The 24,525-nt window shown below is 38.3% G+C and overlaps 1 protein-coding gene across 1 annotated transcript; it reads right to left on the reverse strand.

The window, feature by feature from the left end:
* Positions 1 to 705: 705 nt before the first annotated feature.
* LOC115232420 (39S ribosomal protein L10, mitochondrial) lies at positions 706 to 22,916 on the reverse strand. Its single transcript, XM_029802283.2, has 5 exons — positions 22,830 to 22,916; positions 19,730 to 19,920; positions 11,763 to 11,935; positions 10,260 to 10,396; positions 706 to 997 (listed from the first exon to the last, which is right to left on the reverse strand). The coding sequence occupies exons 1-5, from the start codon at positions 22,852 to 22,854 to the stop codon at positions 801 to 803; spliced, it is 723 nt and encodes a 240-aa protein (XP_029658143.1). The 5' UTR covers positions 22,855 to 22,916; the 3' UTR covers positions 706 to 800.
* Between the last annotated feature and the right edge of the window lie 1,609 nt (positions 22,917 to 24,525).

Here is a 24,525-nt window from a genome sequence, read left to right on the forward strand (position 1 = left end):
CTTTACAGGGCCCTGAGACTGGTGGAAGAAAGGAAGCAAGAATCCTCAGACTAGAGACCTAGACAAAATACTTGGACTAGACTGGATTCTAAGGGTAAACAAGGGCCAAGTTATAGTGTTAAACTGAGCAGCAGATTAAGTCTATCACTCAAGTAGGCTGTGGGATTAGAACTCAGAATGCAAAGTGCTGGACCAAATACCACAAGGCATCTCCTGCAATATTCTTACCATGCTGATAATTTATGGTTTTAATATTTTCAAAAGAATTTATTTTACGAATCCTACTAAGTTGCAACACCATTTTTCAGGAATTATGTAGTATAAATAATAAGGTTTAATCAAACCACTTTCTTCGTTGTTTTTGGTATTGTTAATTACAATATCTTCATGTGATATAGTTTACATATTAATTTTATAGTCAAGTTGGTTGATGAAACCAAATAGGAAAGAAATGTAGAACTATAGTCAGATGTCTTGCCATTGCTAACCAATGAACAGTTAAGAGGACAGAATATATTCTATTCATCAGGCATGCTGAAGAAAGTAGAATTATGGTACTTGTCCAGATGCACAAAATTAAACATCTAGCAGTTAGTGAAAGCATTTGATCCAATAAAAGCCATAAGATCCAGTTAGCTGGGAAAATAAAGGTAAACAATAAAAAATATATCAATACATAATAAAAAAGATTACACAAAAACATCATTGTTTTCAAATGAATTTTGTTCTTTTTTCTTAAAACTGATGCAATTCCAAAAACAGTAATTAATAACTGATGACAATAAATTAATGTTTATGATTTAGTCTTGAGAGTCTTGTATTGATAACTGTTTTAGATTTGCTACAAGCTGTCTCTGGTGATGATCAAGTAGACTGGAAGCAGTTGCACTGTTGGATGCCAGCAAACCCACCAACTCGCTTTGGACATTTTCTAATGATAATTTAGAGAATGCTACAACTCCGTCACGAGTTAATAAATGGTTTTCTATAGCACCACCTGAAAGGTAAAAAGAAAGCATAATTAACACATTGAAACCTTTGTATCTGCAAGAAATAAGTACTCAGGTAAAGAAGTCTGTGGATGTTTTCTGACTGAAGAATATGGAATCATATTTATGAATAATCAACTAAAAAACGGTTAATACTGCCCAAAGTTACCCACTTTCCATGGCAAATAAGTGACCAAGATCACAACATACTTCCTGGACAGGATGCAAGTCTATTGCGGGGGCTACTCATTTAAAGCTGAGTGAAATGGAGTAACATAAAATGAAGCGTTTTGCTCAAGACAATGCACCATCCAGTCTGAGGATCAAAACCTTGCTATCACAGCAACACCCTAACCACTAAGTAACGCGTCTTCACTAGAAATCAAATATGTTTTAGGAAATACTAATAAGTGATAACTTTGTCATGAAGACACAATTTTAAAATTACTATGCTAAATGCTTGTGGAGGCATATGGTTTAGTGGTTAAGGTGTTGGACTCACAATTGTAAGATTGTGATTTCGATTCCTGGGCCAGGCGATGCATTGTGTTCTTAAGCAAATCAGTTATTTCACATTGTTCCAGTCCACCCAGTTGGCAAAACTGAGTTATCCTATGACAGACCAGCATCCTGTCCATGGAAAAATATATACACCAGAGGGGCTGGGAAACCGACCCTATGCTCCTTACAGAATAATGTGGACTAACAATGCTACACCCTTGCGTAGATGATATTTGTAAATTAATTGTTAATGTTTTTTAGTTGTTGGAAGTCTTTCAATTTTTATGATTGTGAGTCCAACAGCCTAACCACTAAGCTGTATGCCCCCACAAGCAATGTATGGAGTGGGGTAGCAGGACCTTATTTAATTTTCTGAAGTGCTTTTGACATAAGATCAAATTACTGACCCCATTGATTTCAATACCTAAAAGTTAAGGATGCTTTTGGATAGATTTCAAAGAAAGTGTGCTCTTATCATCATTGTTTTTAATGTCCACATTTCCATGTTTGCAAGGAATTCGCTGAAGCAAGTTTTCTATAGCCAAATGCCTTTCCTGTCATGAACCCCCAGCTGAGAGGAAATGATTGACACTACTTACATGATAATGACACCAGTTTACAACTTGTGTGATCTCAAGGCAAAGACACACACACACACGCACACACATATATACAGGATGAGCTTCTTTCAGTTTCTAGTAACCAAATCTATTTACAAGGCTTTGGTCAACCCAAGGATAAAGAAGGCACCTGAAACCATATGATTAGGAAGTGAACTTCTTAACCCCCACTTAGTCATAATTGCTTTCATATAGGCACAGGGCTTGAAATTTTGAGGTAGTAGGTTAGTTCATACAGTCAACTCCAGTACTTGACTGTTACTTTATATTATTGACCCCAAAAGGATGGAAGATAAAGATGACTTTGATGGGGTTTGAAACTATAATATAAAGAAACAGAACAAATACTGAAAGCATTTTTTCAGATCCTGTGATGGTTCTGTCAGCTCACCAAAATGATGATAATAGTAATGGTTTCAAATTTTGGAACAAGGTCAACAATTTTAGGGAATTGGGTATGTCGATTACATCCACCCCAGTACTTGACTGTTACTTATTTCAATTACCCTAAAAGATGAAAAGCAAAGTCGACTTCAACAGTATTTGCACACAGAACATAAATATGGACTAAACACCGTTAAATATTTTATCTGATGTGCTAACAATTCTTATTTCTTTATTGCCCGCAAAGGGCTAAACATAGAGGGGACAAACAAGGACAGACAAAGAGATTAAGTCGATTAGATCGACCCAAGTGCATAACTGGTACTTAATTTATCGACCCCGAAAGGATGAAATGCAAAGTCGACCTTGGTGGAATTTGAACTCAGAATGTAACAGCAGACGAAATACAGCTAAGCATTTCACCCGGCGTGCTAACATTTCTGCCAGCTCACCGCCTTGTGCTAACAATTCTGCCAGCTCACAGCTTTAATGATGACAATCCTTTCTACTATAGGCATAAGGCGAGAAATTTTGGGAATTGGGGCTAGTTGATTACATTGACCACAGTGTTTGACTGGTACTTATTTCATCAACTCCCAAAAGAATGAAAGGCAAAGCCAACCTTGGTAGAATTTGAACTCAGAATAGAAAGATGAACAAAAGGATGCTAAGTAGTTTGTCCAGTGTGCTAATGATTTTGCCAGCATGTTGCAAACTGATGAACATAGATATGAAGACAAGAAAAATATTGACCGTGCACAGAGCCTTCCACCCTAAGAGTGGAGACACTGATAAGCTGTACTTGTCCAGAAGAAAGGGTGGGAGAGATTTGATCAGTTGCCAGGATTGTATCAAAACAGAGGAAAACAGCTTAGGGTGGTATGTAACAATTACCGTGGAACCATTGTTGAAACATGTGAAGTTTGGTGTCATTAAAACTGATAATTGTGTAAAGAAAGAAAAACTTAAAGAGGAAAAGAACACAAGAAAAAAAACATGGAGGAGAAAAAAATGTACAGTCAGTTTGCAAGAGATACGAACAGCAAGACAGATACAGAAGACCAATGGCTAGGGATGAGGAGTGACCTGAAGAATGTGTGGTGAAAGGGGTGAAACAGCATGGCACATCATTAGCGAATACCTGAAATTGGCACAGAACGAATACAAAAGACAACATGACAATGTGGCAAGAATGACCCATTGGGAGCTCTGTGGAAATCATGGCCTACAAAGAGCAAAGATGTGGTATGAGAAAACCCCAGGAGTCACTGAGAATGAAGATTGCAAAATCCTGAGGGATGCAAAGATTCAGTGCAATCACCTGGCCAGACATCGGAAACCAGACACTGTTGTGGTGAATAAAAAAGAAAGAATCATTATCATAAGGGCTGTACAGGCCCTTTACAGAGAGGCCATTAGTAAGGTTAGGATTGGCAGTGAGTATAGTGAAGAATTCCGGGTAGAAGTAGGGATCCACCAAGGTTCAGCCCTCAGTCCCCTTTTATTCATCATAGTCCTCCTGGCAATAACAGAGAAATTCATGACGGGTTGCTCCTGGGAGCTCCTCTATGCTGATGACCTGGCCCTCATAGCAGAATCATTACTGAAACTATTACCATCATCATCATCGTTTAACGTTCGTTTTCCATGCTAGCATGGGTTGGACGGTTCGACCAGGGTCTGGGAAGCCAAGAGGCTGCACCAGGCTCCAGTCTGATCTTGCAATGTTTCTACAGCTGGATGCCCTTCCTAATGCCAACCACTCTGTATGTGTAGTGGATGCTTTCTACGTGCCACTGGCACAGGGACCAGAGAAAGCTGGCAAACGGCCACAATCGGTTGGTGCTTTGTACATGCCACCGGCACAGACACCAGTCAAGGCGGCACTGGCATCGGCCATGTTTGGATGGTTGTTTTCTTATGTGACACTGGCACAGGGATCACAATTACAATTTCCATTTGATTTTTATTTTGATGTTGATGTACTTGACTCAATAGGTCTCCTCAAGCACAACAGGTCACACTACAATCCAAGGTTAGCACAGCAGGCCATCCTGCGAGCCATGAACTCACTTCATTTGTCGGCTCTTCGCAGTCACAGCATATCTCCAGAAGTCTCGGTCTTTTGTCATAGCCTCTGTGAAGCCCAACATTCAAAGGTCATGCTTGATCACCTCATCCCATGTCTTCCTGGGTCTACCTCTACCCAAGATTCCTTCAACAGTTTGGGAGTGGCACTTCTTCACACACCTCTCCTCATCCATCCATAGTACATGACCATACCAGCACAAACGTCTCTCTTGCACACCACATCTGATGCTTCTTGCATCCAACATTTCTCTCAGAGAGCTTACACTCAGTCATGCATGCACACTGACATTACACATCCAGCGGATCATGCTAGCTTCATTTCTTTCGAGCCTACACAAGTCCTCCACTGTCACAGCCCATGTTTCACTGCCGTGAAGCATGGCAGTTCGCACACATGAGTTGTACAATCTACCTTTCACTCTGAGCGAGAGACCCTTTATCACCAGTAGGGAAAGAAGCTTTCTAAACTATTCTTATTCTAGTGGTAACTCTCTGAGCATCCACCCCACCACTAACTTGGTCACCTAGGTAGCGGAAACTATCAACTACTTTTAATTTCTTCCCCTGGAGTGTGATGGAATCTGTTTTCTGACTATCTGTGGTGTCTATTGCCCCTGTGCATCTGCTACACACAAAAGCTATCTTCTCGGTTAATTTTCCTTTGATGTTGCTGCACCTCTTATGTGTCCATAGCTTATGCTGGGCACATCTTATGGAGTTCCTACCTACCTTTTCTACAGATCAAGCAGGGCCACCTACCTAGGGGGTGTGTGATGAGTTTGCCTTCCTACTTACTAGAACTTTGGTCTTTGCTACATTGACTCAAAGGCCTTTTGATTCTAAACCTAGCTTCCACACCCGAAATTTCTTTTCTAGTTTCGGTAATGATTCTGCTATGAGGGCCAGGTCATCAGCATAGAGGAGCTCCCAGGGCAACCCATCATGAATTTCTCTGTTATTGCCTGGAGGACTATGATGAATAAAAGGGACTGAGGGCTGAACCTTGGTGGATCCCTACTTCTACCCGGAATTCTTCACTATACTCACTGCCAATCCTAACCTTACTAATGGCCTCTCTGTAAAGGGCCTGTACAGCCCTTATTAACCATTCGTCAATCTCCAGTTTCCACATTGCCCACCAGATAAGGGATCGGGGGACCCTGTCAAAGGCTTTCTCCAAGTCCACAAAAGCTAAGTATAGGGGTTTATCTTTAGCTAGGTATTTCTCCTGAAGTTGTTGAACCAGGAATATGGCATCAGTGGTGCTTCTAGCCGGCACAAAACCGAACTGCATCCCATCTAAGCAGACTCTCTCCCTAGTGAGATGGAGTATGACCCTCTCCGTGACTTTCATCACCCGATCCAGCAGTTTGATACCCCTGTAGTTATTTCTATCTAGAGCATCACCTTTACCCTTGTAGCAGTTGAGTATGGTGCTCCTATGCCAATCATTGGGTATGACGCCATCATGAACTACCTGGTTTACAATGCAGGTGACTAGGCCATAGCCCACACTACCAGATATTTTAAGCATCTCAGCAGTGATTCCTGATGGGCTGGGGGCTTTTCCTGGCATCATACCCTTAATTGCTTTATCTACTCGGGAGCTGTCTATTCAGATAGCTAGTCCCTCTACTGGGTCAACATTTGGCAGGCTCTCCTCCTCCCATTCATTCTCCACATTCAGCAGTCTTTCATAATGACTTCTCCAAGCCTCTTTCTTTTCAGAATCATTAAAAGCAAGTACTCCACCATCCATGTGGACACATTTCTCTCCTGTAACATCACAATTTTCTCTCATACACTGTCTTGCAATCCGAAATACCTTAGTTATTTGGTCCTCACGTCACTAGACACTGGCAAACTTCTTTTTTTCCACTACGCTCTTGACTATGTATACTGCCACCCAGCCTCCCTTTTGGCTACCTAGTACAGCTCTCTGCTACCCTCACTCTTCCAAGCTTGTTTCTTTGCTCTACTGTACTATTCCACCACCACGTAACTCTAGGTTTAGAAGGGACTTTGCACCATCCACACACTTGTGGTACTCAGCAAGCTGTCCCGTAGGAATTTCCAGCTACCTTCTATGTCCGATGTCTGTAGCTCCTCCACTCTTCCAGGCTTGTTTCTTTGCTCTACCATACTATTCCACCACCACGTAACTCTAGGTTTAGAAGGGACTTTGCAACATCCACAGACTTGTGGTACTCAGCAAGCTGTCCTGTAGGAATTTCCAGCTACCTTCTATGTCCGACGTCTGTAGCTCCTCCTCCCTTTCCTCAAATTTCTTGATGAGGATGTCCCTAAATCTCCGACCATGTGAAGTTCTTTAGCTTCTAAATCCTTCTTTTTTGGATTGGTCTGCTTCTTGGTATCCTTCTGGCCTCAAGCCTAAAGTCACTAATAACTAGCCTATGCTGGAGGGTACATTGTTCACCCAGAAGGGGCTTTGTATTTATGAGCAACCCTGCGTCCTGCTGAGGATGAAATCAATCTGGCTAGCAGAGTTCGCAGATTGATAGGCTATAAAGTGACTGTCTGGCTTCCTGAAGTTAGTGTTGCAGATTAAAAGGTTACATGCATCACAGAACTCCAGTAGCCTGGTTCCCTCATCGTTTTGGGTGCCAATACCATGGTCACCATGTACCCCAGTGAAGATACCAGATTCCTGCCCAACATGTCCATTAAAGTCTCCAACCACAAAGATGAGGTCATTACCACTCATCTGTGAGGTAGCCTGTAGAAGGGTATCATAAAAGTGGTCCTTCTGATCATTTGGTAGCCCCACATGTGGGGCGTAGGCGGAGATAATTGTAGCTGTGGTGTTCTGCAGGACTAGCCTGAGCTTAAGCACTCTATCGCATACCCTAACAACCTCTATGACCATATCCACCCATTTCTCTGAAAGGAGTATGCCTATACCCACTACACCATCCATGTTACCTTGCCAGAAGACTTTATACCTATGTGCCTTGCCTGTGAGGACCCTAGCTGAAGCTCCTCTCCATCTTACCTCTTGTATGAAGCATACATCAACCCATCTCCTTTCAAGCATCTCTACAATCTCACTAGACCTACCTTTCAGTGTGCCAACATTGACAGTGCCAACTCTGAAAACTGGGAAATGAATGTGGCATGAGGTTTGGGGAGGAGGGATGTTATTCAGTGCTTGAAAAGAAGAGGGATGTTGTGGTGTTCGTTTGGTAGGCATGCTTCATCTGTTCTCTCTTCCAACCTGACAACATTCAGGCATGTTAAGATTGTTGCCCTTACTGGAGGTAGGAGCCGGAGTTAGCAGCGTTGTAAGCATAAGCATTATGGTCATCGAATTATGTAGATTCAAGCAGTGTAGCAAAAATATGGATATTCCAATGTTAGGTTAGGAAGGAGTCAGATGAAACTGGTTGCGTTTGTCCAGGTAGAGGGAGATTGCAGGTATAATGGAGGGTACCACCAGCGGGGAAGAGTTCAGAGAGAGAGAGAGAGGAAACAAGCTCATTCCTATATATATATACACAAGGTCACCCACACACAAGAACAAGCACACACAGGCAGCCAAATAGCTTTCTCCTTCACTTCATAAGGCCAAGGGAAATTCTTGGCTAGTATTTGGCATGTTTCTATACAGAATGAAAATGGGATGAAAGATAGCCGGTTAAGTAGGAGGGCAGATAACCTGGTTGTGTTTGTCCCAGTAGAGAGATAAAGAAAGAGAGGAAGAGGTAGAGAAAGAGAGGAAGAGAGATAGAGTGCAGGTAATATAGGGAACATCACCAGTGGGGAGGAGGAATTGGGAGAAGAGATAACTGGAAATGGTGGTGACAAATTTCTAGACAGAATGAAACATAGGATAGTCGGTGAAGTGGGTGGGTGGATGAGCAGCTGGGTTGGTTGCATTTGTCCTAAGAGAGAAAGGAGAAGTGATGGTAATATATGGAGAACAGCCCAGTGAGGAGAAAGGTGGGAGAATAGACACAGGTAATGGTGGCAGGAGAAGGGATATCTGGTGTAGATGGTGGGACGATATAGATATCCGGTATTGGTGGTGGGGCTGGGAAAGGGCGAGCACACTACGAATAAGCAAAGTTTTGTCTGGGGACAGAAGGACGAAAATATGGTAATAAAGATGAGATTAAACAGGAGAAACGAGTAATTAATTTAATGAAATTACATGAGATAGAATTAAAATTATATTTTGAGGGGACATTTTCAATGGTTAGCTCATGAAAACAAGCTGTTAGCAAATAATACATTTAAGGTGTTAATGGCGAATGGGTACAGGAACGGAAAAAATGAGAAAGAATCTTAACTTAGCTTCTCGACATCGTTTGGCAAAGGAATGGAATATGCATGATAATTGACATAGCATATACCGGTGACAACAGGATCAAAGCGAAAGAAAGAAAACTGAACAACTACAATGATTTTAAGTGGGAAATACAAAGGTTTTGGTCAATGGAGAGAGTAGACGTGATACCCAATACTAATTGGTACACTTGGAAGTATCAGCACTCAACTACCAACTTGGCTGAAAAAGATTGGTACAAATGTAAAGATAGAACACCTACAAAAATCAGCATTGCTTGGAACTACAAGAATTCTTTGCAGGGTTCTTGAAGTATAACCAGTAAACAAGTGTCACCTTAGTCTGCTGGCTGTGGACAACTGATACTTTCCTTCATACCCAGCAAAATAAGCTGAGAATTTTCATCAAGTAATAATAATAATACTGATAGGAACATCAGGGTGGACCACTTACAGTAAACAACATTCCTTGGAAGTGCTAGACAATTGAAGGTGCCACCTCATTCCACTGGTTGCGGACAGCTTATCTGACATATTGTAATAGTATTTTATGGTTATATATTGTGCTGTGAAGGCATATGGCTTAGATGTTAGGGTATTTGGCTCATGATTGCAAGGTTGTGAGTTCAATTCCCAGCAGTGCATTGTGTCCTCGAGCAAGACACTTTATTTCACATTGCTCTAGTCCAATCAACTGACAAAAATGAGCTGTACTTGCAATTCAAAGAGCCAGCCTTGTCACAGCCTGTGTCATGTTGAATCTCCCAGAGATTATGTGTACATGTGTCTTTGAAGTGGTCAGCCACTTACACATTAATTTCACAAGCAGGCTATTCTGTTGATCAAATCAACCGGAACCCGTCATCATAACTAATGAAGTGCCAGTATAATACATTATATATGCTATTGAAATGACACAAAGCCAAGGTACAAATCATCACCATTTTCACTATTTTATGCTCACTTTCCTTGATGGGATGATTGGCACAGGTCAACAGAATTCAACAGGTTGGAAGACCATGTATTTCTCTGGGCCTCATTCTGGCATGGTTACTGTATTTGGATTAACCACTTTTCTAAGCATTTTGGATGCATTTTTTGTGTCACCAGTACTATAGGGGTTGCTTTTCTGTCAGTTAGACCAAGGAGTCCTCTCAAGCCCAGCATTGTCATAGCTCAAATTGATTATCAATCATTTACAGAGTGTATTGGGTGCTTTTGTAGCACCAGCACTGTTCGGATCATCTTGCAACTTACATGCAACTTATGATGAATGAGACAGAATTACTATGAAAGGATGGAAATGAAGAGAATAACAGAAGGAAGAATACTAAAGTTATATTTTTTTTAAATTAGGTATTTTTCTTACCAAGTAATATTAATTTTGGCATAGTGTGGGTACATTTCAATAAATCACTGACTTTTAGAGATTCACTTGATATATAGCAGGTAAACTGAGAGATGTTCTGACAAAGATTTGCCCATCGAGTTTCAGCCAGTGCTGTCCTAGAAAATAAAAGAAAGTAGCAATAACAAATTAATTACCTCTGTGTCATTGGTTTGATTGAGTTTGGTTAACTGATGGAGGATAATAAAACAAGAGAACAATCAAACTGTTGTTGAATAACATAATAGTGTTTCCAACATTAAACAAAAGCAATAATGTAAATTATGTATAGACTCATTCATTAGTTCTTTTGATTATATTTTCAAAAACTAAAATAATTTTTAACTTTTATTGAATCAAGAAAACCTACTAAAGAAACTTGTTTTCCATAGTGTATTAAGAATACCATATTTGATGGCATATAAGATGCAATTTTTCCTCAAAAACACGTCTTTAAAAAAATCAACCAAGGACCTAGATGTAAAATTGCTTTCAATATTACATGCTTTAAAGCACAAAATTATTTTTTCTTGAATATGTGCTGCTGAAATTGGGATGTGTCTACTACACCTGAGCACATTTTATTCCATCAAATATGGTAAATTGACTAAGTGGTTACCATTTATCTAGAGATTATTAACAATGGCTTGTAAACAGTTGTGAAACAAAAATAGTATTTCTTTTGAATTAAATAATTACCATGGAAAGAGGTATAAGTTACAAATATGTGCAACAGAGGCACAACAATATAATTAATGTGAATTTTCACTGGGGTGTAAGGCTGAACATTAAACATAAGGAAGAAAGAGTGCTGCAGCAACAACAATGTCAGCAACACTAGAAGCATGATATAAACAAAGAAACCTTTTTAACTAGTGCAAAATTTATGACCATTTTTGAATGGAACAGTTTTCTCTACAATAAATGTGAGATAGACAAAAACAAAAACATAAATCAAATGACTAGTTCTATCTCCACATCACATTCTGTCCAAGCACAACTGAATTGATTATCCAACAAGAAATAACATCAAGAGAAACAATAATTAAACATTGGATTTAGTATAATAGTTTCAAAACACAATCAACAGGCAAAGCTAACATTTCATCATCATCATCATCATCGTCGTTTAGCGTCCGTTTTCCATGCTAGCATGGGTTTTTTAAAAATTATTACACATGATAAATATGAGTGGTATAAGATAGAGAAAGTATAAATAAAGTCAATGCCCTTCTGAAAAATTTTACCAAAGTTCTGTTAAAATAAGCTGCTTTTGTTTCTATTAATTTGGAAAATAATGAAGTATTTAGTAAAACAACATTTTCATGATTAAGCTGGTGTTTGGAAGAAAAATTACATGAAATTTTGATCACTTTAAATGAGGGAGTTTGTGTTAATGAACCAAGGGCAGCCTTATATGGGTTAGTATAAAAAGCATTAATTAGCATGGAAACTAACAAGCAGATTTAAATAAAAAAAACTCACTTCATAAGTTTAGTGTTGGCATGAAATAATCTGAAGCCTTGAGTGGAGAGCTGGTATTGCATGTTTTTCTTCTCTGCAACTGTTATGGGTAAATACTGATAAATCAGGAGTAACCGCGTTGATTTCAGTCTTTTCCTGATCTGTTCTAACATAAACTCTTCATATCTGTTCAGCTGAAAAGAGAAAAATAGCTCACTTTGTTTTATTGGTTTATATCTATGACATCTACATCTATGCTAATATTGGCTAAATGGAAGGCAGCAAGCTAGCAGAAACGTTAGCACGCTGGGCAAAATGCTTAGCGGTATTTCATCTGTCTTTACGTTCTGAGTTCAAATTCTGCTGAGGTCAACTTTGCCTTTCGTCCTTTTGGGGTCGATAAATTAAGTACCAGTTACATAGTGAGATCGATCTAATTGACTGAACCCCTCCCCTCAAATTTTGGGCTTTGTGCCTAGAGTAGAAAAGAATATTGGCTAAATGGGACAACAGTGTGACATAACAAAACCACTAGTTCATTTTATCTTCTTACACATGTGGTCAAATATTATGTGACCTAAACACTTCTTCCAATGTTTTCACTGCTCACCTACCATAAGTAACAGATATTATTTAAATAATAAAATCAACATGGGAGGGGTTTTGCTCGTTTATTTTCATAACATGTCAGTGTTAGAACGGGAGAAGTGGATGTTTACAAACAATTGGAACGGAGTTTATTGATAATATCACTGACAATTGATAGTCTTGCTGTGATACAGGCCCAAAGCAGACTGTGAAACAAAACAATGATACATTCAAAGAATAAATCTATCCATATACATATCAAAGAATATATCACAATCATCACCCTCATTTTAATGTTCCATGTTTCCATGCTTACATAGTTGGCACAGAGTTTGCTGAGACAGACTCTCTACAGAGAGATGTTAACTTTCCCCAACCTCACCTGTTTCCAAGTAAGGTAATACTATTTCTCCATGGCCAAACATGTTTAACCCAAAAGATGGAAATGAAAGGCTCTTCTTGTATGGTGGTAGCACTCATTTTACACCCATCATATGATGTCAAGGAGACACATACACACGCACATATAATATCATCATCATTTAATGTCTGTCTTCTATGCATGCATGAGTAGGACAGTTGACAGGAGCCAGCCAGGTTGAAAACTACTCCAGGCTACTGTGTCTGTTTTGACAGGGTTTTTATGGCTGGATGCCCTTCCTAACACCAACCACTCTGCAGAGTGCACTCAGTGCTTCTTACGTGACAATAGCACAGGCGAGGTTAGTTTTTGCATATATACATCTATATTTATCTATACACATGGATGTGTATCTGTGTTTTCTTTCAGTTTCCATCTACCAAATCCAGTCATAAGGCTTTGGTCAGCTAGGGGCTATAGTAGAAGATGAATGCCCAAGATGCCATGTGGTGGGACTGAACCCAAAACCAAGTGGTTAGAAAATGAACTTCTTACCACACAGCCATGCCCACACCTACTGATATGCCTGCGATTTTTTGTTGTTGTCTTCATCACTGTCCTCTTATGTCATGAAGATTTCCTTTTATAAGTTTATAAGTTAGTTAGAGAAGACAAAGAATCAGTGATCTTTGCAGGTGCTCCTAAACTATTGGGTTGAGTCATAATTTCCAATATTGTTAAACACATGTAACGTGAAAGGATCTATCATCGAAGCACTGGCAGGGTGTCGAGATCCTTTCTAGTCACATACAACAATCTTGTAGAAAACAACAGACGAAACTCAGGTAAAGGTGAACAGACAACTTGGTTTATTGATCATGGTTGTACGTTGTCTGATGGGGGAATAGACAGCCTCTGATATACTGCTGGTGTTGGTCGTTGAGGTTGGTTGAAGTTGTTGAAGTTGGTGTGGTGGCTGTCAGAGCCAGGAACCGTGACCGATCGCAGTGCTGTCTTGAGCCGAAGAGAGAATTTGAGGTTCGCGGGCTCGAGAGATGTTTTCCCGCACATGCGCATGGGGAAGACTTCCGGTGGCCACCCGGAAGTAGTCCCATTCTGCGCATGCGCGCCGAACCCTACACTGTAGCATCACTACACACATTTACTCATAAAAAATTTTCACAAAGAATTATTTTCACTTATCATTATATTTGCCATTATTTTGAATGACCTTTTACCATTTATCATGTAGCTTTTTGATTCCTCTCGAGTAAAATTCACCTGGTTTCAACATGAAGATGTTTTCCACATATATTTTCACCTGATCTTCTTGAGGAAATATTTTCCCCATCAGAGCATTTAGTAGAGAGTGAAAAAGATGGAAATCAGGTGATGCAAAGACTGGTGAATATGGTGGATGGGGTAGAACAGACCAGCCCAAATCTATCCTGCATGATTCTTGCTGAATGTGGTCTTGTGTTATTGTGGAGTAGTACAACGTTTCTCCTAATGACAAGTGCAGGGCATTTTTTTAAAGATTTCTATTCACACATTGCTGCTGTTGAGAGTATAAGTTAGCATTTAATGTTTGATTGCAGTTTAAAAACTTAAAATACCGCAGTAATATTACCATACACACAACATAACCTTCCTTCAATGGAGCTCAGCCTTTGAGGTAGGTTGTGGAGATTTATCCTTGTCAATCTACTGCATTTTGCATTGAACATTGATATTGAGAAGCAGATAATTTCTCTGTCTAGGAAGAAGACTTGTCACTGTGGACATGCAATCTTCCCTATTCTTTTCACTAAAAGTATGGAGAACCTATACCCCCAGCTTGCTTTTCCTATCTTTTCCAAGTGGCGACAGATGGTGGATTGGGATGTGCTGAGGTTAATTGCTAATTCCCAAGTATTTTCACGAAGAGTGAATTCCACTAATTTTCTTAAAGTTTCTTGATCAAAGTCTGATGAGTGCCATGGTCTGAGTTGTCTCTCAATGACAAATCTCCAGAACGAAACTTTGAAAGCCAATTCCACACTTGCCGTTCAGTAATGACACATTGGCTACATATTTTCTTAGCTGTTTCTGATGGGTTTTTTTTTTCCATTCTTGAACTCCCACAATATCACAAGTCAAATATACACTTTCAGTTCATCCATTTTAGGGGGAGGTCGCCAGCATCATCATCATCATCATTGTTTAACGTCAGCTTTCATGCTGGCATGGGTTGGACAGTTTGACTGAAAATTAGTAAGCTGGGGAGCTGCACCAGGTTCCAATCTGATTTGACAAGGTTTCTATGGCTGGATGCCCTTCCTAATGCCAACCACTCCGAGAGCACAGTGGGTATTTTTACATACCACTGGCATGGATGTCACTGACCTGACACTGGCATTGGCCATGACTATAGTCTCACTTGGCTTGACAGGTCAACACAAGCACAGTATATCCCAAAGGTCTTGGTCACCTGTTACTGCCTGCATGATACCCAACACTGCCTCCATGATACCCAACACTCAAATGGTGATTTTTATGTGCCCCCAGCACAGGTACCAGTCAGACGGCACTGGCATCAGCCATAACTACAATTTCACTCAGCTTGATGGGTCTTCTCAAGCAAGGCATGTCACCAAAGCTCTCAGTCGCTTGTCATCATTTTCATTAGGCCCAACATTCGAAGATCATGCTTCACCTCGCACTATGTCTTCCTGGGTCTACCTCTCTCACAGGTTCCCCCCACTTAGGGTGTGACACTTCTACACACATCTGTCCTCAGCCATACTCATCACATGACCATACTAGTGCAGTTGTTTCTCTTGCACACCACATCTGATGTTCCTTATACCCAACTTTTCTCTCAAGACGCTTACACTCTGTCGCGCATGTACACTGACATTACACATCCAGCAAAGCATATTAGCTTCATTTCTTACAAGCCTATGCATGTCCTGAGCAGTCACAGCCCATGTTTCACTAACATGTAGCATAGCTGTTTGCATACAGACATTATACAGTCTGCCTTTCACTCTGAACAAGAAGCCCTTTGTTACCAGTAGAGGAGCTCTCTGAACTTTGCCCACCCTATTCTTATACTAGTAGCTACACTCTCAGAGCATCCACCCCCACTACTGATTTTGTCACCAAGGTAACAGAAGCTACCAACAACTTCTAGTGAAATTTAATATTAAACTATGATGTGCATGCTTTCACTGCTTAAATATAAAACACAGATGAGGCTCTTTTATAAACAGTAGCTGCCATTTCAGTTTTAAACACCTGAAGTTTGAAATGCATTGTTACAATTTACTTCCAAAAAATGGAAATTATTTATGACTTGACCCAATACATCATTCTCACCAGTTTTGCAGATGATCCTAAACTGATGAGAATGATGTAGTTAATGCCTGGCCAACACATCTATGGAAAAGATGTGAATGGGTGTTGTATTTACAATAACACCCACAAGTGAGTAAATTCAAAACTTCAGACAACTGTCAAAAAGGAGATTTTGTGGTTAACAAATGTTGCTTATGTGGCATACTGATAGTCACATTAAATAGTCCTAACTATGTGCAGGTATGCAAAACATATATAATGTGATAATATTAACATAATGACATCACAGACATGGCAGATAGATACAGTGAGCAGCAAAGACAAGGCATATATACTTAATAATAAAATACTATAACTATACCATTACTCCAACCAGGAAAGATAAATCATGTTATCTAATCTTAGTGGCTTGTGAATTCCTTTTGCAATTTTGCAGCTCATTTGATGTTATAATATTTCTTATTAAGTTCCTACAAGGTGGAGCATGATTTAGAAATATTGACAGTAAGGAAGGTGTGGGAGATAGATATTAAAAGCAACAGTGATTGGAGTCCATCCAGCCATCCATTTTTGTCACCTGCCATTTCTGAGAGAATAATACGTGTAGAATCCTCAGGCACCTCCTCCATAGAGTCCTATCAGAAACAATTGCCATTAGAATTTCCTGCTGGACACCCAAGCATAACCAGGTGAGACTATGACTAGTATCCAACCACTTTGCACATGGTCTAGCCTTAGGACTCCTGCCAATCGACTTGGCTTGAAGAAACTGTCTTGCAATCCTTTACTGTGACATATCTGGTGACAATGTTGACCTGTTGGAAACATTGCTACAGTGTATCACATGATCAAATGGCAGCTCAACAGGAGATGGAGAAATTAATTGATGCTGACCTATTGGTAACATTATGCTGATTAGCAAATGCTTGGGGAAGTATATTTAGAAGTTATTTGTTCTTTTGATGCCAACTGAACTATTTCCTATCCACATTTAATCTAGGTTGATTTCAGCCAGAATGAATCAGATGATGTACATCAATAGGAAGTTCTATTGTTTTGCTTTTGTAACGAACCATTTGTCCAACCTTGTGAAAAGGGTCTACAATTACTCGACTCAGCCAAATAAGTTCTCAGATTCAATGAAATGGTTGAAAAGACTTTTAACTTTTTTGCTTCTCTATTTTTTTTTATTGAAATACACTACCATTATTTTAATCAATTTTGAAAATTATAATTAAGTAAAATAAGCTCATATTTGGAACAGAAATTAACATTAAAGTTGGATGAAATGTTTTAATTTATATTACTGCTAAACCTGAAGTTTCTTTCATAGAACTAGGGATCATCTCAGGTGGGATAGTATCAAAAGAGTTATTAAATACTCATCAAACTTTCCAGTTGATGGACAGTAACTTTTCACAGCAGACTTGATTGTTTGCACCTGCGATAAGTAATCCAAATCAATGATTTAGGTTAATCATTACATTGGTACCTTTTACAATAACTGCATCATTTTGATTCTTCACTTTATTTTGGATTGCTACAAAGATGAATATGCCATCCTGAAATATACTTATGCCATTAACTACTTTCAATAGACTCCATACAACACTGGAAATTGGAGCTGCTATTTTTGAGATTTATCTGAAGTTTATCGATTAAGTGAAGACCATTGCTCACACACCATCTCTTAGAATCCTATTCCAAATTTGTCGGCATGCACACTAAGTCAATTGAGGAGAAAATTATGCTCTTTACATATCAGTGAACTGAGAAAGCCATTTAGGTATACTTTATAGTCAGCACACTCTTAATAACTGTCTTTTTTTCACACCCAAACTATTGGTGATGCATAGTTGAAAAATTCATGAAGACATCGAGTTGTAATTCCCATAATGTCAAGATTGTGAAATTCATTTCAAGCTCCTTTTTTTTATGTATACTAGAACTGGGTATGTTGAACAAATGTTATTGTTTGCTGCACCTACTAAAATATTAGTGTTATAGCACTTTATTGTGGGTAAAAGCATAGTAATATAGTGTACCTTTCAGAATATCTGTACAGATTAACCCAAAGTTGTAAGGGCTATTAACCATAGCAAAACTGAAGAGTTGGGTTTTGTAATTTCCATTGTCAAGCAAAGCTATTATAGTATCAAGAATCTCTGGTTTTGAACTGTTATGTAAAGTTAAATGTCAGTCAATAGGTTTGATGATTAATGGTAACAGTGGAACTGGAATAATGAAAATGTTGTACCAGAGTCCAGTTATATTCGAACTTATTGTCCATTCAATTTACAATTAACCAGTTGTAATTCATCATTTGTTGCATAATTAATATTCAAAATCACTTCCTCATTATCAAATTGTTTGACCCATACCTTTAACATTGTGGCCAAACTTCATAGAATACAGTAATCTCTCACTATATCATGGTTCACCTATCGTGCACTCAGTACATCACAGTTCACCTATCCTGCACTTAGTACATTGTGAATTTTTCTGGCTAATGTATGTAAATTTATATTGTGGGCTTCTACAGCAGATAGGTATTTATATTTTTTTAGATTTTAATTATTTCTGTGGCGGGGTTTTGGAATGTAACACTCATGATAGTTGAGGGATTACTGTACAATGGTTTTGACCGGAAGAATTTGTTGAATGACCCATGTTTCCACTATTGCAACATTCTTCCCAAATGCAAGACAAGATAAAGAAGAATGTGTTGAATCACTTCTACTGTAATTTTCAAGTCATTCAGTTATTTGTTGTTTAATAGGTTTTGCTTGTAGAATAAAATGTATTAGAACTTGGCTGTATTACTGATCCAAGAGCAAATTATCACAGTGACTACACAGTTACAACAAAGCTAAGTCTGTAATGTATGTTTTTAGGTAAAGTTCTTAGACAATGGGTTTAACTCAGAACTGTTTATGATGCAAAATATGAACTTGTTAAGCCAAAATTTATTGTGTTATGTGGCATCAGTGCAACCATCAAGCTGAAAGATAATCTTTATCCTACATCACTTTAAGATTGTTGATCTGAAGGATTTAAACCTAAAGAAAGTTTTATCTCAGACTGGTTTCAAATTTTGAAGTTAAAGCAAAAACAAAGAGAACCAGCTAATATCATACTAAGATTTAACCGTTTAATATTTAAACTAGCTGTATCCAGCCAAAATATTCTTTCTGTTTTATATTCAAACTGGCCAACTCTGGCCTCTCACACCAGCCCTATAGAAACATTCTAAAAATTAAGTTACCTCCTAGCTACAAGATAATGCATGATTAATTCAAAACAATGTGAATAAAAAAAAAACATTACTTTTGACAGAATAATGTGAGTGCTAAAGGGTTAATGTAGATGCTATAATCAAAGGTGACTCAGATGCAGAACTTAAAAATTGATTAGTGAGGAGATGCAAGGCTAATGATCTTTGGGAAGCCTTCCCAAAGTGGTGAGAGTGATGCAGTCAAAGCCAATCCTGAACAAACTGAAGAAAAGATGTGAATCAAAAATGGATTGCTCACATCAGAGTTAACTCCACTAAAGGCACCAAAGGACCAGCTAACGGTTTTACCTTGAGCAACAACAGTACTAACTAAACCAATTTCACAAACTGGTTTCAAGTTCCATTTTTTTTTAATTCTCTGTGTTGAAATGCATGATACCTGTATAAAAAGATATAAAAGATTACCTGTTTGCTGGAAGTATATTGGGCGAGTTTTCCAATATAACACTGATCAGCCATAGGTATTCGTCTATAGACTTCAAGTGGTGCAGTTACTTCGTTTATTAAACGATGTATCAAGGATGGAGGAGGAGGCTTGCGCACATCAAAACTTTTTCTGTGACGTACTTGGCTGAAGAGTGGTTGAAATATTTTATCTGAAAAGAATATTTATTGACAATGTATCTAATCACAACAGAATTTCTATTAACTAAGCATAACCACAATTTTTATTTGGAAAACAGTCAATCACCCCATTGAAATGTTATGTAAATGTGCCTTAAGCCTCAAGCAGCTTTTAAGAGATGGTGCCCAGCTTTCAAGGTATTATTTGAAGGAGAGATTATTACCCAGAACATAATGCCAGATTTTTCAGATAACATTCCCAGTTAATTTGGTACTAATTCTCAATAGCTACTTGAACTGGGAAATATAGAATTACAAATACAATCCATATGAAGTGGATCCAGTTGACTCAAAACCTTTGAACCAGTAATTCAAAGACTTATCCATTTATTAATTCAACTGCAAACTAACAGCTAATAACGTTGCAATATCAGCTCATAAGTCAATGTCTAGTATCTTAACACATGCACCTTACTGTGTCTAGATGTAAATGGGTGACATGGAATAGGCTCAATTTACAACTTCTACAGCTGAATGATTGATAAATATTCCTTTAATCCTTTGGCCCTTAAACCAGCCATATCCTGCCCAAATATTCTACCAGTTTTATATTCAAACTGGCCAGATCTAGCCTTTCATATCAATCCTACAATGCCATTCTAAAATAAACAATCATAGCATCGAAATTTTGAAGCTACAAGACAATGCACGATTAACTCAAAACAATGTGAATGAATAAGCTTTATATTTGACGAAGTAATATGAATGCTAAAGAGTTAAACAGCAGAGCTGAAGTGAATTTGTGTTCAAAATCTTCCTGAAGAAACTACAGTAGATAATAATAAACATGCAGCATTTTTTGTTATTATTTCCTTGGCCCCTTCAACTCCTGATGTTGAAGGGGTACTGCTGTTACTCATAATGTCTAGCATATTGAAATCTGGCAGAACCCTTCCAACTTCAGTCTGACAACAGCTAATTTCTTTGAGATAGAGAGAGAGAAAAGAATCAACTCAAGTGCTAGGGTGGTACTTTATTTAACAACCCCAAAAAGATGGAGATGACCCCCAACAAGATGGGAACTCAAAGTACAAAGAGCTGGAATCGATGCCACAAGACATTTTATTCAATGCTCTAACAAACCAGCTAATTTCACATGCTATTTTTCACAATCAAAGGCTAACAGACTGTAATAACACTGGCACAAGAGCCATAAATTCTGCATTGAGTAAACTAAATTAAGTACATGACTGATACTTACTTCATTGACATTGGGGGAAAGAAAGGCAACATTTATCTAGGCAGAAGTTGAAATCAGAAAACAAAGGACATAATTACATTCCCCAAGATAATTTGCCCAACGTACCCCATACTCTGCTACCAAACACCTTATTATAGACCATAATCTTTTCTTTATTTATGAACTATAATAATAATGATTTTTGTACACAGACACATGGTCATATGTGGAGATGATGTAGACTATATCGACTCCAGTCTTCATCTTATCGACCCCCAGAAGATTGAAAGCAAAGTTGACCTGAGGAAGGACTCTGAATGTAAGGAGTTCTAGCTAAGTACCACAAAGAATTTTGTTTGTCACAAGCAAAAAGGAACCATTATCAATCTCTTACAATATAATACAATTTGGTTAATCAGTCTTTGTAATATCATTAAAAGGGGGCTAATGCAGAATCACACCTCACCTTGAAAATTGCATTTTTCTGAAAAAGTCTATTCGGATACCTAGATTTTACATGTCGGAGATAACAAATATACAAAAAAAAAAGTTTTTTAATTTTAGACACACCCCACCCCTCCACACACACATCCAATTTTAGCCTAAATAAACATAGAAAGTGCACTTTACATACCAGCTTTAACAAAATTTCCACATTTCAATATACAACAATACATTTTAAAATGGCGGGGTTTAAAATTTTGAAAATTTATTTATTTATTTTGCCTATTTATAATCTCAGACATGTAAAACAAGGGAATCAGAATAAACTTTTTGAGAAAAATGCATTTTTCAAGGTGAGGGGCGAATCTGCATTAGCTACCATTAAAAGCTAAATGAATTCAAACCATGCTCCATAATTCGAATTTTTTGGCACAAGGCCAGCAATTTTGAGGGGAAGGGGAAGTCAGTAACATCGACTTCAGTGTTCAACTGGTACTTATTTTCTCGACTACGAAAGGACGAAAGACAAATTCGACCTCGGCAGAATATGAAATCAGGGCGAAAGTAAAGAATACGCACACAGGGTGGGTAGGTTTAGGGTTTGGGATTTTGTTATGCTTGAAAACAGGTGAAGTACATATTCTTTACTTCCGCCTGAAATCAGAACGTATATAGCCATAATAAAGACACGGGCACGGTACCGGTTTAACTATACATATACTTCTCGGACCAATGTTGATCGCTTGATCTGGTAGAAATAAGTCAAACTACTTGAAATTACACCTAACTGTTTTGCAGTCGTAGTTATAAAAGATGAAGGGCGGTCAGCCTTCATTGCCTATGGTCAGATCTGTGAAACCAAAGCTGATCTCGACTAAACAACGTTAACACCAACTACATAGGGAGTTGATAGTTGCACTTTTTGAATTAAACATTTATTGTAATTAAACGTTTTAACAACAAAAAGGCATCATATTGATGCATGCACATGTACATACGTATCCATGCACGTACGCACACACTATATATTATAAGGGACAAGAAAATGTATAACCATGAATAGGGATAGCTGTTTTGAGTGAATGACAAATGACCTTGTCTATGAACAATGATGTGAATTACTACATTTAACATGCATAATGATGCCACTTCACACTTCGAAATCTTTACTCGCTATTTCGAAAATCTTTTACCCGGCAGAATAACGCTAACATATAAAGATTATTCAGTTATTAACACAAATATTTTATCACTTACTTCGGACATTACAAAGAGCCGCCATTGTGTTCGTGCAAAACGTGGTTTATGGGAGTTACCTCCCTTTAAAATTCAAGGAAGGTTGATGGTTTCCTCCCCTGCATTGTGTTCTTTTGATGCGTATCTATTTTTTACGATTATATTTATTAAAATTCTATGCAATGCCATGACCTTCTCTTTGTAGATTTTTAAAACGATATCTTACATTTTCATGTAATGTTAATCGAAATGCATTCACATGATCCATCAGAGGAGCTTCTACGTATATTCATTCCCTATGATAGTAAAATCTCTTTAAAAAAAAAGACTTAATCATGCCAATGGCTGGAAACAAGAACAGAATAGATCCACAGAAAAATGTAGATTGATTAATTTTCCAACATTTAATAACTCTCTCATCCTTCCGGTCCTTCTTTTCAAGAATGTCCTTCCATTGCCACAATTTTCCAGCAATTATCGGCTACGTAAATGTTCAAATGATGGACAACTATGTCAGTCTCGCCTGTCTGGACGATAAGCGCTGTACAAAATCACGAATTTCAGGTTTTTCTCTTGACTAAACTTTACAGAAAGAAAAAAAAATTACGAACTGGTTTGATGGTTTGGATCCATATGAACACTGGATGTTCCTAGGAGGGAGAAATAAGATATTATCAATATTTAATAATTAAATAATTCTGTGAAGTCGGTAAAATATGTTTAACTTAAGGAATATTAAAAAGCTCAAATAAGATCAAATACAAACTGAAAGGGAAAATTAGTCCCCATCATTTTAGTAAATTGTTTTGTTTTGGGAGTTGTTTTAATTATGGGAGACAACTCCAAATAATTTTATCTATTTTAATGTTACAATTTATTTTGGAATCTATAACACTTCTTACATATGGAAGCATAATGTTGTATATTTCAAGGTTTTAGCAAATTTCTTCAAAGTAGTTTCATTCATTGGACTGTGGTCATGCTGGGTCACTACTATGAAGAGTCTAATCGATCACACTGCCCCACCCCGCTCGTCCGGTACTTGATTTTCTTTTGATTCAGTACTTATCCTACTGGTCTTTTTTTTACTGATTTGCTACGATATGAGAAGGTAAATAGGCCAACACCGGTTGTCAGTGATAATGGTGGTGGAACAAAAGTAAAGACATACACACACATTATGGGCTTTCATCTACCAAATTCACTCTCAAGGCATTAGTCTTTCCGAACCTACTGTACAAATCATTTGCTCGTGGTACAACTCCGTGGGACAGAACTCAAAACCATGAATTTGCGAAGCGAACTTCTTAACTACACACCTAAGCCTGCGCTTGTGATTATCATTGTCTTTAAACGATTCGTTATTCCATGGTGAAAAGAATTTCCAACATTTCTTCCTGTGCGTAAACACTGTGTTTTATCCGCCTTAAAGCCCTACAATCCTCTCTCTCTCTCTCTCTCTCTCTGATCGGTCGTGTTATTCTTTGCTCCGCAGTGAAAGATTGTTTTTGTGCTGAAAAGTTTGAAAATTTGCTGTTTTGGTCGTCGAGGCCACTTCTTTTCTGCTGTTGCAGCAGAGTTTTGCTGTTCTTTCCCCCTTGTTTCAAGGGGGAAGCGACGAAAAACATGAATTTGCAACCAATCTCCGAGTCGGAGGAAAACGTTGAAAATTTGTTTGGAGGCATGAAGGCGAAAATGTGGGAGGAGGAAGGTAAAA

This window comes from Octopus sinensis, linkage group LG2, assembly GCF_006345805.1.
Source record: "Octopus sinensis linkage group LG2, ASM634580v1, whole genome shotgun sequence".
Lineage (NCBI taxonomy): Eukaryota > Metazoa > Mollusca > Cephalopoda > Octopoda > Octopodidae > Octopus > Octopus sinensis.

Bases quoted from the DNA above. Each gene is read 5' to 3' on its own strand.
- LOC115232420 (XM_029802283.2), bottom strand. From the start codon at position 22,854: ATGGCGGCTCTTTGTAATGTCCGAA. The intron at 19,921-22,829 runs GTAAGTGATAAA...TATTCTTTTCAG, and splicing joins GGCTCTTTGTAATGTCCGAA to ATAAAATATTTCAACCACTC. The intron at 998-10,259 runs GTAAGAAAAATA...TTTACCTTTCAG, and splicing joins GCCAAAATTAATATTACTTG to GTGGTGCTATAGAAAACCAT.